Consider the following 14,167-nt stretch of genomic DNA (forward strand, 5'->3'; position numbering starts at 1 on the left):
CAGAACCCCTTCCTGCCTCCCAGTTGCAAGCTCCCGGCATGATGGTTTACGAGCACCACTGCGGGGTTGGCAGGAAGGGAATTGGGGTTCTGCTCTATTCAGTTCCTTCTACTTTAGGAGCTCACTCAAATAGGCACAGGCCACACAGACCCCCAGGTGCCAGTAAATTAAACACAGGGTAGTTTCAATGTTTGGATAGGATCCCTGGGGCCTGGCAGGAAGAGACTTCAGGGCGTGGGAAGGAGGTGGTTTCTCTTGATGTACGTCAGCGAGGACAAGATGGAGCCACAGTCATACAGGGGCTGGAAGAATCACTTTGACTGAAGCCAGATTAATCTCCCTCACTTGTCTGTTAGCCTCTGCTTAACAGCATTGTAATGACCTGAAATTGCTCCTGACAAATTGGTGCTGAGGTTTTGTCTCCTCGAGGCTGCCGCGTGAGGATGGGCCATTATTCTTCCAATTTAGGTCTCTGATGCCTGTTAACATACATTAGGCTTTTCCATATGGTGCTTTTTAGCCTGGTGTCCAGGGCAGCTGCCGGGTCTCTTCCCCCACCTACGCTCTCAGGGCTGGCCTAATGAGAATGGATGACAGCCCTGCTCAGTAATGGGACACAGATGGTCCAAATGGCTTTTCACTTTTCTGCTTTGAAGCATATTTTCATTTTGGAAGGTCTGAAAGATTGGGAGCTTTTTTTTTGTGCCTTTTTTGTTTTTTTGCCCAATTTGCATTGGATTCCTTGGACAAAACAAGGCCTTGAAGAGGGCTGCAAACTTTTTTACTACTAGGTCACCCAACAGGGATACCCTTCCCAGCTCTGTGCCTTTAGGCTGTTTGGTTTCCCACTCTGTGCCTCAGTTTCCCTTCCCCACACTTTGTCCACTCTGTTTTGAGGTGGATGAGCATGAGCAACCTGAAAAGGTTGAGAACCGCTGGTGTAGCTTCACCTAAAACAAGCCAGAAAGGCACTCTGACTACAATGTCATCGACACAGAAAGAGCTAGGGAATGGGGGTTACCCTGGTTTAAATTCACACATGAGGCTGTACCAAAAGACATTTCCCAAGCAAACAAGACCAAAGGCTGTGCTGAGAAGAGGGCTGTAGCACACACCCATTGACTGCTCATTAACACACATCTGCTATCCTGAGTATAAGTGCCAGTGCAGACACTTGGCAACCATTTGCTGCAAGGCAACGAGCCGCCCCGTCAACCATTTGTGCCCTGGGACAAATGTTTGCAAACCACCAACACCAGCACTTGCACTGGTAGCCGACCATGCAGGCTACTCTTCAATTAACAGCTCACACCAGCATAGCTGCTGACTCTGCAGGTGCTCCAGGGCTCAAGCCCCCACTGAAAAAAATTAGCAGGCGCTCAGGACCCAGGAGTAACATTGGGGAGCTGGGTTGTCATGGGTGACTTCAGCTACCCAGACATCTCATGGGAGGATCACTCAGCAAAATCCGAACGGTCGCAAAGCTTCCTATTGTGCGTGGATGACCTCTACCCGACTCAAGAAGTCTATGGGCCAACAAGAGGTAAAGCACTGCTTGACCTGGTACTGGCTACTGGGGATAACCTAATCAGTGACGTAGTGATTGATGGGAAGCTGGGTGACAGTGACCACGAGCTGATCACCTTCACCATCTGCCGTAAAGCTGGCAAGTCAGTCAGCAACACTGAAGTCCTTGACTTCAGGAAAGCAGACTTTGACAAGCTCAGGAGGCTCGTCAGTGAGGCCCTAAGGGACCACGACCCCAGGGGGAGGGGAGTTCAGGAAAAGTGGTTGCTCCTTAAGGGAGTGATCCTCAATGCACAAGCTAAGTCTATTCCATCTCGGAGGAAAGGCAGCAAGAGGGCACAGCAGCCCCCCTGGCTCTCCAGGGATCTAGCAGACCTCCTGAGGCTAAAAAGAAAGGCCTACAAAGGATGGAGGATGGGATTCACCTCCAAGGAGGAATATTCTGCGCTGGTCCGGTCCTGCATGGACCGAACCAGGAAAGCCAAGGCTGCAACTGAACTCCAACTAGCTTCGAGCATCAAGGACAATAAAAAAAAAAGTCCTTTTTCAGATATGTGGGGAGCCAGAGGAAAAACAAGGGCAACATTGGACCCCTGCTGAACCAGATGGGGCAACCGATGCCCAGGAAAAAGTCAACCTATTAAATGGGTACTTTGCGTCGGTCTTTCATCAGTCCCATGGGACACCCCGGACAGGGAGGTCCGGGTGAGGGAGATCCCCTGCCCTCCATCAATGCTGACCTCGTGAAGGAACACCTTGAGAGGCTGGATACCTTCAAGTCAGCCGGCCCTGACAATCTTCACCCCAGGGTACTCAAGGAGCAGGCGAGCATCATAGCCCAGCCCCTGGCACGGATCTTCGAGAGCTCCTGGCGCTCTGGTGAAGTGCCCGATGACTGGAAGAAGGTCAATGTGGTGCCTATCTTCTAGAAAGGGAGGAAAGTGGATCCAGCAAACTACAGGTCCATCAGCCTGACCTCTACCCTGGGGAAGGTCTTAGAAAAGTTTAGTAAAGAGGCCATCCTTAATGGACTGGCTGATGCCAACATCCTGAGGGATAGCCAGCATGGGTTTGTTGTGGGTAGGTCTTGCTTGACCAATCTCACTTCCTTTTATGACCAAGTGACCTTCACCTGGACAAGGGAGAAGAGGTTGATGTCCTATATCTTGACTTCAAAAAAGCCTTCGATCTGGTGTCCCATGATCACCTCTTGGCAAAATTGGCCAATTGTGGCCTTGGGTCCACCACGATCCACTGGCTGGGAAATTGGCTCCGTGGTCGGACCCAGAGGGTGGTGGTTGACAGAAGTCAATTGTTGTGGTGTCCTGTGACCAGTGGGGTCCCCCAAGTCTCTGTCCTTGGACCCATATTGTTCAACATCTTCGTTAATGATGTGGACATTGGAGTCAGAAGCGGATTGGCCAAGTTTGCAGATGACACCAAACTTTGGGGCAAAGCATCCACACCAGAAGACAGGCGGATGATCCAGGCTGACCTGGACAGGCTCAGCAAGTGGGCGGACCAGAACCTGATGGTGTTTAACACTGAAAAATGCAAGGTTCTCCACCTTGGGAAGAAAAACCCGCAGCATCCTTATAGGCTCGGCAGTGCTACGCTGGCTAGGACTACAGATGAAAGGGACTTGGGGACCACAAAATGAACATAAGCCTTCAATGCGATGCTGCGGCTAGTAAAGATACCAAAACACTGGCTTGCATCCATAGATGCTTCTCAAGCAAATCCCAGGACGTCATTCTCTTTGGTGAGGCTGAAGCTGGAACATTGTGTCCAGTCTTGGGCCCCACAATTCAAGAAGGACGTGGAGGGAGAAGCTTGAGAGAGTCCAGAGAAGAGCCACGCGCATAATCAGAGGTCAGCAAAACAGACCTTATGACGAGAGGCTGAGAGTCACGGGGCTCTTTAGCCTGGAAAAACGCAAGATCAGGGGTGATCTGATGGCCACCTATAAGTTTATCAGGAGTGAGCATCAGGATCTGGGGGAACATTTGTTCACCAGAGCGCCCCAAGGGATGACGAGGTCAAATGGTTATAAATTACTGTAAGACCGTTTCAGGCTGGACATAAGGAAGAATTTCTTTACTGTCCGAGCCCCCAACGTCTGGAACAGCCTGCCACCGGAGGTGGTTCAAGCACCTACATTGAACACCTTCAAGAGAAATTTGGATGCTTATCTTGCTGGGATCCTATGACCCCAGCTGACGTCCTGCCCTTTGGGCAGGGGGGCTGGACTCGATGATCTCCCGAGGTCCCCTCCAGCCCTAATGTCTATGAAATCTATGAAATACATTGCCTTGTTTGGGCATGTGTGGGCTCAGTGTGGGGATGCTAAAAAATAAAATAAAGCACTCATCAGTAAAAACCAAAGTCAGCGCCTATGCACCCCAGGACCACAAGGCAGTGCCAAAGAGACCTCCAGGTTGACACTGGCAATTACCGGAGGAAGGGGTTTGTGATACCGTGTCTTGGAGCTTGGTCCTCCTGTTGCTGGACTTAGTGCCCTGGGGATGAGTCCAGGAAGAAGTCAGGCCAACCAAGCCTGCTCCTTTTCTGCTCAAGGCTTCTGTGAGAAGCCTCTTCCTTTCCCATGCCACTATCCGAGGCCAGATGCCCCTTTGCAAACCTTCTTTCTGACACCTGCTTGCAGCAAGAGTAGCCTGCATTTGGCCCATAGCCTGAGCTAGCTCCTTCTAGGCAGTCAAATGCTGGGCAAGCTGGCAGGTCTCATGCGGGATGGGAGGAGACATCTCGGGCATATTCCATGCAGACCAGGTACTATCACATCCGTTCCTGCATCGTCCAAGTGAGCTGCAAGACCTATGTGCAGCCTTGCTGGGTAGGAAGGAGCGTCCTGCATCCTCCACAGGACAGAGGTGGGTTGGGCAGGGACATGCATCAAGCTGCTCTCTGCCACGGCAACCTCAGGACAGGATTTCTCTCATTGCTTCCTCGTGATGCTGCTGCCGACCTGGATCCACTCGTCTCCTGCTTGGGCCATCAGACCTATGGGCCGTGGCCCTCCTTTCTGTTCTGGGTTTGGAGAGCCAATAGCACTATGGGATGCTGGAGGATGTATGCACCTCTCCAAAAGGCTGGTGGCTCCTTTGTGTTTCTGGATCCTGACCTTGCCTTGGGACTTAACTTCGGAGACCACCGGGGCTGGGTTTACCTTCAGGGTCCGCTGCCTGCCAGGCCTCGCTGGGGTGGAGGCTGCCACTCACAGCCACCATCAGAGCTGCCTCATTTCTCCTCGTGACATCTCATTTCCTGGAAAGTCAACCCTTCCTGAAGGCAAGGCATAGCGGTGAGATGCTTCTGACTGACAAGGGTGGGGGACTGGGGAAAACAATTCCCCTCGCACCCGTCAGCCTTCATCGCAGCTCTCCTCGGGAATGCCAGCTTTGATTTCCAGCCCGTCACTCCTGAGCTGCAAAGGCTGCCATCAGGGCTGACCAGCTGCTAGAGCTGGACCCACAGAAACAGGAAGCTTATTAACTTGCCCTTCAGTCTTTTCAGACCCTGGGGCTGTCACCAAAGATCACAGACCCGGGCTGCTCCGGGATCGAACAGCCATTAGTTGTGAAGTCTGTGTGGCAAGCTCGGAGCTGCTTGGACGACAGGCACAGATTACACGGAGGCAGCAGCTTGTAGGCAGCCTTGCCTTGGGCTTAGAGGAGGGGAGTCGGTGCTAGGTATTTCTGCCATCTCCTCACTGTGCCACCCACTCACATCACTGCTTCGGTGTGGTTTGCCTGCCTACAGAAGAGAGACCATCACAGCTGCCTGGCATGTGGAGCTGTTGCAAGGGCAAATGAATCAGTTTTGTGGAGCTCGCCGCACTTAGTGGATAAAAGAGCGCCCCGCACACGGAAATGGGCTGTTACCACGCTCCTACCCCACGCCACGCAGGCAGCCAGTACCTCCCACAGGCCCCCCCCAGGGCAGATGCACACAAACCATTATCTCCCAGCCTAAGCAACCTGTGTAGGCCGATGCATCTGTCTGCAAGAGAAGAGTTAAGGGCCTGGCATGCTCACCTCCCCTTGCTGTGCCCACGCACTGTTGCCCATAGCATGAGTCACAAGCCATTTGGACTCCGCCATAATAAAACTTTGCTTCCAGGAGGCAGAGGCCTTGCCTGGCATGTCTGCTATTTCCCTCCTAGCACCCAGCCCACTGTGCTCCCTGCAACATCATGAGTTGCTCATCGACAAAAGGACTTGGTTTTTCCTTTCTGGAAAAGCGATTGGGAGGCACTTTCCAGCCCGCCGGCTCCCAGCAGTGGATAAATTCAGATTTGGCAGATAGAGATGAGCTTCATTACAAACCAAGCAAAAGATCGCAACTTGCTCTACTCCCTGGGACACTCATGCACTTGCCCAGGGCCGTTCAGGCAGCTGCAGCTTCCTGCCCACACACCTGCACCTGAACTTCTGCTTGGGTAGCTTTCACCCTGGAGCTGATTTACCTCCATGATTTGATGAGCAGCATCAGTGCAAGGCTAGGTGGAGCATGTTCACAGCACTGCAGGTTCCTGAGCTGCCCTTTCTCTAACCGGCAGGTTTCCTTCTGCAGCGGGGACCAATTTCCTAAGCAAGAACTTGTCTGGAGGGGCAAAGAGTGTCTGTTCTGTAGAAAGGAGACCACATACAAGTGCCTCTTCTTCTCCTTTCCTTGCTACAGTCCAACTGCTGCCCTCAAACCCTGCCAGTCCTGCCAGCAAAAGCAGACCAAGAGGGTCAAGGCCACCTGGGAGATATGGATACTCAACTCCTATTAAAATGTAATAAGTCACAGCTAAGCCTGTCATCCTCACATCACCTAAACACAACAGTGACCAGTGCTATAGCAATGCCTAAAAACACAGGCCCTAAACCACTTACCAACCCCCTCAGGTTACTAAAGGTTTCATGGGCCAGGAGCAGTCAGTTTTCCCTGGTCTTGGCCTCTCCCCCTGCATGTCAAGTCTGTCATCATAAAGGCCAGCGAGTATCCACAGGGTATTCCTTTGTGCTCTATATGACAGTTAATTAACAGCTGGACTGAAACCTTCCAATTAATTTCACACACTGGCCACCTGGCAGGAACAGCCTCACACCATTGCTGCTCTGAGCTGGGTTTGACTTAATCCTCTTAGTACCCAGCCCGGTTCCATCTGTCCTCCCCCACCATCCTCTTCTGAATCCGTTACTGCATAGGCACGATCAGGGAGAAGGTATTAACCCCACCAATCCTCCATCCTTGCATCTGACAACTGCAAGGTCCCTAGTCACAAGAAGCAAAAGAAATCATTCTCTCAAGCTCAGGCCCAAGCCCTCAGCCACCCAACACAGCTGAGCAAAAGGTGAGGTTTGCAAACAAGGGCAGCGGCTGTCTGCCAGTGGGGGAAATGGCTATAGCAAATAAATACCATGTGAATTGTCCAAATTTCTTGCATCTTCTAAATGGCTTTGTCCCTTGGGGTCATATTGGGCGAGGCTGAAAATCTTCACCTTCTCCAGTGAGGTCTCTCCATCCTTGGAGCCATGCTTAAATTCTGGCCATATCCACAAGCCAATCACCTCCTCGAGGCTGCGCAGAGAAAGAGGAATTTGGAAATAAGACCCAAGGCAGTTCCAGCGTTGTGGGAGGAAGACGAGAAGAGACTGGCAGGAGAGGACTTGCTGTTGGCTAAGCTCCAGGTCGCCGGAGGGCTCTGTACAGATGGTAAAGCCAACAACTCTTTTGGAGTTCACAGAGCTGCTCTCTAGTGGGAGGCATCATATAGTTTAGCGGGCCGAGAGGCCAGAGCCCTTGGTTCAATTCCCAGTTCTGCCACTAAGGGCCTAATTTCCTTATGTAGACAAGGTTAACAAGCTGCTGTGCAGTAGCTCCCAGGGTGAAGCCTCTATTCCAGAATAAAAGTCACTTGACTCGGGAATAATTACACGGATTATTTTGGAATAAAAGTGATGGATTTGGGGGTAGTGCTCAGGCAGAGAGCTAGAGCGGGATAGCTGTTTGGGTTAGTCCTTGCTATACGTCTCTGCACAAGTGATTTCACCTCTGTGTGCTCTGCTCCCGCCTCCCCAGACATGGAAAAGCAAGAAGACAACTCCCCGACTTTAAACTCTGGTTTAGACATGGTCGTGTCTTGAAGAGGTCCCATTAAACAAGCCGCACTGTTCCACACACGCACCACATCCTAGACGGGGAGTGTGTCCGTGTTTGTGCTGTGCTATGGCAGGCTATTTAGCACTGTTATTCCCACAGTGATACTGGCTCACCCTTAACACTGCTGCTCCGTACAGAAACGTGTGGTCTGGACCTCACTTAGAGTCATAGAAAATGAGGGTTGGAAGGGACCCCAGGAGGTCACATCTAGTCCAACCCCTGCTCAAAGCAGGACCATCCTCAACTACATCATCCCAGCCAAGGCTTTGTCTAGCCGGGTCTTAAAAACCTCCAAGGATGAAGAGTCCGCAGCCTCTCTGGGGAACCTGTTTCAGTGCTTCACCACCTTCCTAGTGAGAAAGTTCTTCCTAATATCTAACCTCAACGTCCCTTGCTGCCACTTGAGCCCATTGCTCCTTGTTCTGTCATCTGCCACCACCGAGAACAGTCCAGCTCCATCCTCTTTGTACCACCCTTCAGGGAGTTGAAGGCTGTTAATAAATCCCCACCTCAGTTTTCTCTTCTCCAGACTAAATAAGCCCAGTTCCCTCAGCCTTTCCTCATCAGTCACGTGTCCCAGCCCCTGAACCATTTTCACTGGACTCTCTCCAGTTGGTACTCTCACATCTTTTCTGTAATGGGAGGCCCAAAACTGAACACAATGCTCCAGGTGTAGCCTCACCAGTGCTGAACAGAGGGAAATAATCACTTCCCTTGATCTGCTGGCAACACACCTACCAATGCAGCCCAGTATGCCGTTATTGTAACCCCCAGGTCTTTTTCTGCAGAGCTGCTGCCCAACTAGTCAGCCCCCAGCCTGTACTAGTGCATGGGATTGTTCTGTCCTAAGTGCAGGCCTTTGCACTTGTCCTTGGTGAACCTCATCAGATTCCTTTTGGCCCAATCCTCCAATTTGTCTAGGGCACTCTGAATCCTAGCCCTACCCTCCAGCATATCTGCCACTCCCCCCAGCTTGGTGTCATCTGCAAACTTGCTGAGGGTGCACTCCATCCCATCTTCCAAGCTGTTGATGAAGATATTGAATAAAACAGGCCCCAGGACAAACTCCTGGGTCCAGAGCCGACCTGAACAGGGTGTGGGGCCCAGGGTAAATCAGCCTGTGTGGGACTCCACCCCTGCCCCGATCCCATGTGCCCCGAACGGCACTGGGAGGTAGGAGTGAGCGGCCAGACACGAAGCCAGCGGTGGTGGCATGGAGTCACCGCAGCTGCTCTGCCCGGTTCGGGGGCCCCACAAAGCACGGGGCTTGGGGCAGTTGCCCCAGTTCGCCCCTCTTTAGGGATGGTCCTGCCTGGGGCACTCCACTTGATACCAGCTGCCAACTAGACATCGAGCCATTGATTGCTACCCTCTGAGCCTGATGCTCCAGCCAGTTTTCTATACACCTTACAGTCCATTCTTCCAGCCCGTACTTTCTTAGCTTGCCTGAGAAAATGTTGTGGGAGACCTTATCAAAAGCCTCGCTAATCAAGGTACAGTATACCACATCCACAGAGCCAGTCATCTCATCATAAAAGCCAGTTGGGTTGGTCAGGCATGCCGTGCCCTTGGTGAATCCATGCTGACTGTTCCCAATCACTGCCTTCTCCTCCAAGTGCTTAGAAATGGGTTCCTTGAGCATTTGCTCCATAATTTTTTCCAGGGACCAAGGTGAGGCTGATTGGTCTGTAGTTCCCTGGATCCTCCTTTTTCCCCCTTTCTTAAATACAGGCACTATGTTTGCCCTTTTCCAATCATTCAGGATCTCTCCTGATCATGATGAGTCTTCAAAGATGATGGCCAGTGGCTCTGCAATATCAGCCAACTCCCTCAGTACCCTAGGGTGTATCCCATACAGCTCCATGGACATATGTATGTCCAGCTTTTCTAGATAGTCCCTAACCTGCTCTTTCACCACTGCTGGCTGCTCCCCTCCTCCCCACCTTGTGCTGCCCTGCACAGTAGTCTGGGAGCTGACCACCGCAGCTGTGAAGACAGGTGAAAAAGGCATTGAGCACTTCAGCCTTTTCTGCATCCTCTGGCACTCAGTTGCCTTCTAGTCTGTGAAAGATGCATCCACTAGGTTGCCTCCTAGCTTACAAGTCTGCAAAAGATGCATCCACCTCTGAAGTGCTCTGAGATATGGGAGCCATGTAGAGCACAGTTATTATTCCTCCTCCAAGGGATACTGAGAGCCGAGTCCTGCACTCTGCACTTCTGCTGAAAACACAATGCCATTTGCTGTCTGTCTTTTCAAACCATGCCTCAGTTGCAAACCCACCAGTGCTGCAATGCTATAGTCGTTCTTCCTCTCTCCCAACATCAGTCCACTCCAGTCCCTGCAAGCTACATGAGGGCTCAGCTCAAACAAGAGAGAGAAGTGGTTTAAGACATACTCTATTGTTACCAAGAGTTTATTTGTATTCAGGAACCGTCTCTGCCATACAAGTCACTCATGAAGCTGCGGCAAAATCCACAGATGCAGGGTCCTAGATACAAGTGTCTTCTTTAGCTAATGCATTCTGTGAGTCAGCTTCTTGGGCTCTGATCCAGTGGGCTGAGACTAGTCCTTGGGTAGAAACACAGCCAAGAGCAAAACACGGCTAAGAGCTGGTGCCCACTGTTGAAACCAAGGTCTAAGTAAACTGGCAAAGTCAGAAGTACAAAGTCTTTGGCAGATTCAAGAGCAGAATCCCACAACCCCTGACCTGTACTCAAGACATTGGACTAAAAAGGTACTTGCCCATCTTCACTAGATTTTTTATGGAGAATTAACAAATTTCTAGTTGGCGCCTTTGTGAAGGCTGGCCTGGATACCCCAGACACCTTCATTCCAGGTACAAACCTCTGTAGTTAAGTCTAGGTTACCTGCTCAAATTGTCGAGTCTACTGGTTAACAACTTATTCTGTCTACACCAAGTCCTGGTTTTCACTGCTGAACTTCTTCAGCACTCTTTTTAATCCCCAGGTAATTAATGCATAGGCTAGATCTCTACATAAACTGTCATGAGTTCGAGGCACTTTTGTTATACTGCGAAGTAAACTAAGCAAGACCAGCACTGCGCCCTGGCCTGTGGTTGACCGTGCCCAGTTGGCCTCATGGTAAAACTAAGGGATCTTGTCCTCACTGGGCTTTTCTTCAGGGAGAACACGTGCATGTTAGGTAAGCCAAGGTTAAAAAAAAAGTGCACCTTAGCAATGAAGGCAAGGGCTACAATTTTAAAACACACCTCCCTCCAACCCTGGTATAGGTGTAACATTAGAAGGTTCCCAGCATCTATGTACAAATCTGGGTACTTTATATTTTACACACATGCACACCCTCCCCCCCTTAACACCTTTCCAGGGCCCCTGTGCATCAATAGCAGTCCCCGAAATATTAACAGCATCTCCACTCCGCAGCACCCAAGACGGCTGCACCCCCCATCTTCTTGGCTTACCCTGGGGAAAATGCAAGTCAGCACCATGCCCATGCTGCAGGCAGGTTTTAGCGCCAATTAGAAGAGCTGGCTGGATCGTCCTGGAGGCCTCTTTCCACAAGCAATGCAGGCTGCTTCAGTGCCAGCTTTTCTCCCGGTGCCTGGCCAAGTGCTTCAGCCCAGGTCAGAAGGGGCTCATCTGCAGGAGAAAGAGCATTCAGCTGCCAGTTCTCACTTGGCCCATTTTCACTGCAGGGCCAGGCTGGGACCTGCCAAACATGCTGTCCATGAGCCACAAAAAACCCACCAAATTTTGCAAGGTTTGAGCCAATGTGGGTGGAGGGTGGGCATGAGACCCAGATTGTTCCTCCCATCTGCTGCAGGCTTCCCAGCACATTCCTGCACAGCACCTGGTGCTGGGCAGCGTCTAGGCAAGACACTGTACTGGACACAGCACAAGTCTGACCCAGTTTGGCAATTCCTATGATAGTGCCCTTTCGCCCTCACCAGGTCAGGCTGGATTCACGCTGGTAAGCAAGATTAGCAACGTTAATACCAACACACAACTTCCCTGCAGTGATCTCAGCGTGTTACAAAGGAGAGCAGTGTCATTAACTCCATTTTACAGATAAGGAAACCGAGGCACAGAGGGGCTAAGTGACTTGCCCAAAGTCACACAGCTGGGAAGAGACCTCCAACCTCCCAAGTCCTAGCCTCACACCCTATCAACTGTGCGCCACGCTGTGGAAAGCTCCATAGCCCATTACCTGCCTACTGATATGTGGGGTCCCCCCAGCAAGAATCTTATTTGTCATTTTTGAGCGAAGAAAGAAACAAGCTCCAGGGCTCTGACTGCTCCCAAAAGTTGAAGGGACGCAGCCAGAAACTTCCATGGCAAACGAGGCGGTGAAAATGCAGCCTGACAGAGAGCGAAGTGGCAGAGACGAGCCTGCCCATCTGGGTGCCAGCGCGACTGTATCACTCATTACTTCGGGAGAGCGGGGGAGTTGGAAGCGGCACTTCGTCTGCAAGAAAACAGGCTGGCGGCTGATTAAACTGAAATGCCGCTGAGAGGAGAGACCTCCGTGCCACTCACATGCAAAAGAGAAAGCAAAGCTCTGGCTGGAACAAACAATCTCATTCAGCACTTCCCACCCCCACCACATTTCCAGCGGGTCGGGCTCCGGGTCGGACAGGGTGGGAGTCTTCACTGTGCAGTCATTTACATCTGTGCAAAGCAGCTGTGAAACCCCAAGGAGAGAGGCAGCGTGATCTAATGAGGTGGGAGCTGGGGGACCCGTGTTCTGTTCCCACCTTTGCCACCGAGTCCCTGCAACATGTTGGGCAAATTAAGTTCCCTCTGTTGCTTTTCCTGCCTTGGCTATTTAGACCACAACTCTCGGTTGCTAAATGCTTACGCAGCACAGCAAAGCCCAGCCCTTGCTCGTGGCCTCCAGGCACCACTATTACCAATAACAGTCAACCCAAATGACAGCATTTTATGCCTGGTTTGCACCAGTATAAGTCAGTGCATAGGTAGAATCAGGCTCTTGCTGCCAACTCCAGAGTTCATCTCCCGTACTGGACTCACGTGCCTTGTCACCACTCACCTGCCACTCAGCTGGATCCACTTGCCAAACCACCGTTACATCTTAACACCAAGGCCGTAAAACTAATCTGCTCCCCAGCACCTGCAGGTGAGCATGGGCAGCAGGCCTCCCTAGCTTCAGTCTGGCAGCTGGGTTAGAGACCCCAGCCTGCCCCTTCCCAGGGACTGCGAGAGGAATCCTCTTCTGTGAGCACAAGGCTCTTCTGATCCGACACCGCTGCTGCCCTGGGCTCGTGGCTGGGGTGTGTGAGCCTCTGCAGCACCCACTAACCTTGGCCCAGCATCCTCCCCCAGTTGTAACAGAGGAATTACTCTCTACCCCAGGGCACATTGTTATCTGCACCCCAGCATGGCTGAGAGAACAGCCACGAGTCCAGGTTGCTCCCAAACTGCTCCCCACTGCACTCCGTCTGGCAGGGGGAGAGAGGGGCCCACTCACTGGGTTCCTCCTGGACAAAGCCCCCAAGCCTCACCTGCAAAGGCTTTGCAATGCCCACAGAGAGATGGCTGCCCCCGTGCTTCTTACAGCTGCTGGGGCTGCAGAGGGAATGCCCCTTGTGCTGAGCCACCTGTGGGGCCACAGAGGTGCAGACCCTAGGGCCAGGGCCCTGACCCAGCTCCCCTATTAGCACTGACAGGCCTCTTAGACCCCTGCCCTTTGTGAAGTCCCAGCATAATGCACCCAGCCCCCTACCTGGGTGCTCCCACGGGTCCTTCTGTACCCCAGCATGGTCCAGGACAGCTGCACTTGGGAACTGCCGGCTCCAGGCCAGGAAAGCAAGAGCCTGAGGGAGCTGCTCTCAGCTGCACCCTATTAAAGCTGCAGCCCAAGGTGAGACAGCTGTGAGTGTCCACAGGTGCCTCCCAGACACAGGGAGCTCCAGAACCAGCCTGGTGCAATGCCTGCCTCCCCCCCCCCCCCCCCCCCCCCAAGCGAGCCCTGGGCTTCCCCAGCACCAGTAGAGCTTCCCAGGGCCCGAGTATCTCGGGGATGGGGTCCTTGTCAAACCTGGCATGGGGTCTCTCCAGACTGCCCTGAAATCCTGGCTCTGAGATCACAGTAAAACCCAGCATGGAGCCCCTAGGGAGAGTCCTCCTAATCCTGGGCAGGGGCTTTTACTGTAAAACCCAGCATGGGGGGTGGCGGGATGGAGAAGGGAGAGGCTTTTCCATGGTTGCCCTCAAATCCTGGGGGGCTTATCCCCAGAATATTTCAGCTCAGGGCATCGGAGATCCCAGCAACACCAACTCCCCCATAGCAGTGCCCACCTGAGACCCCCCCCCAGGCTCTGCACAGCAGTGCCCAGGCAGGGTGAGCGCTGGGTTTCCCCATGGGGGAGATACCTTGGCTGTCTGGCATGTCCCTTTCTCCTTCGCTCACCCTCTGCCCCTCAGTGAGTGTCAGGAGGCCTGGTGGTGCATGCATTTGGCTCCTGGAGGC

At 52.4% G+C, this 14,167-nt stretch overlaps 1 protein-coding gene across 6 annotated transcripts in view; it reads right to left on the minus strand.

Annotated features, from left to right (window-relative positions):
• Positions 1-13,507, minus strand: part of MASP2 (MBL associated serine protease 2) — a 37,670-nt gene extending 24,163 nt beyond the window's left edge. For 4 of the 6 annotated variants that reach the window (XM_059716867.1, XM_019493918.2, XM_059716863.1 and 1 more), the window contains exons 1-3: positions 13,421-13,507; positions 11,139-11,316; positions 6,956-7,116 (exon numbers count right to left, since the gene is read on the minus strand). In XM_059716867.1, coding sequence (XP_059572850.1) covers positions 6,956-6,982 — 27 coding nt within the window. In that variant the 5' untranslated portion in view covers positions 6,983-7,116; positions 11,139-11,316; positions 13,421-13,507. Of the gene's footprint in view, positions 1-6,955; positions 7,117-11,138; positions 11,317-13,420 lie in introns of those variants that run through there. The other 2 variants (XM_059716865.1, XM_059716866.1) reach the window with 2 other exon arrangements.
• Between the last annotated feature and the right edge of the window lie 660 nt (positions 13,508-14,167).

The sequence above is a fragment of the Alligator mississippiensis genome, chromosome 13 (assembly GCF_030867095.1).
Source record: "Alligator mississippiensis isolate rAllMis1 chromosome 13, rAllMis1, whole genome shotgun sequence".
NCBI lineage: Eukaryota > Metazoa > Chordata > Crocodylia > Alligatoridae > Alligator > Alligator mississippiensis.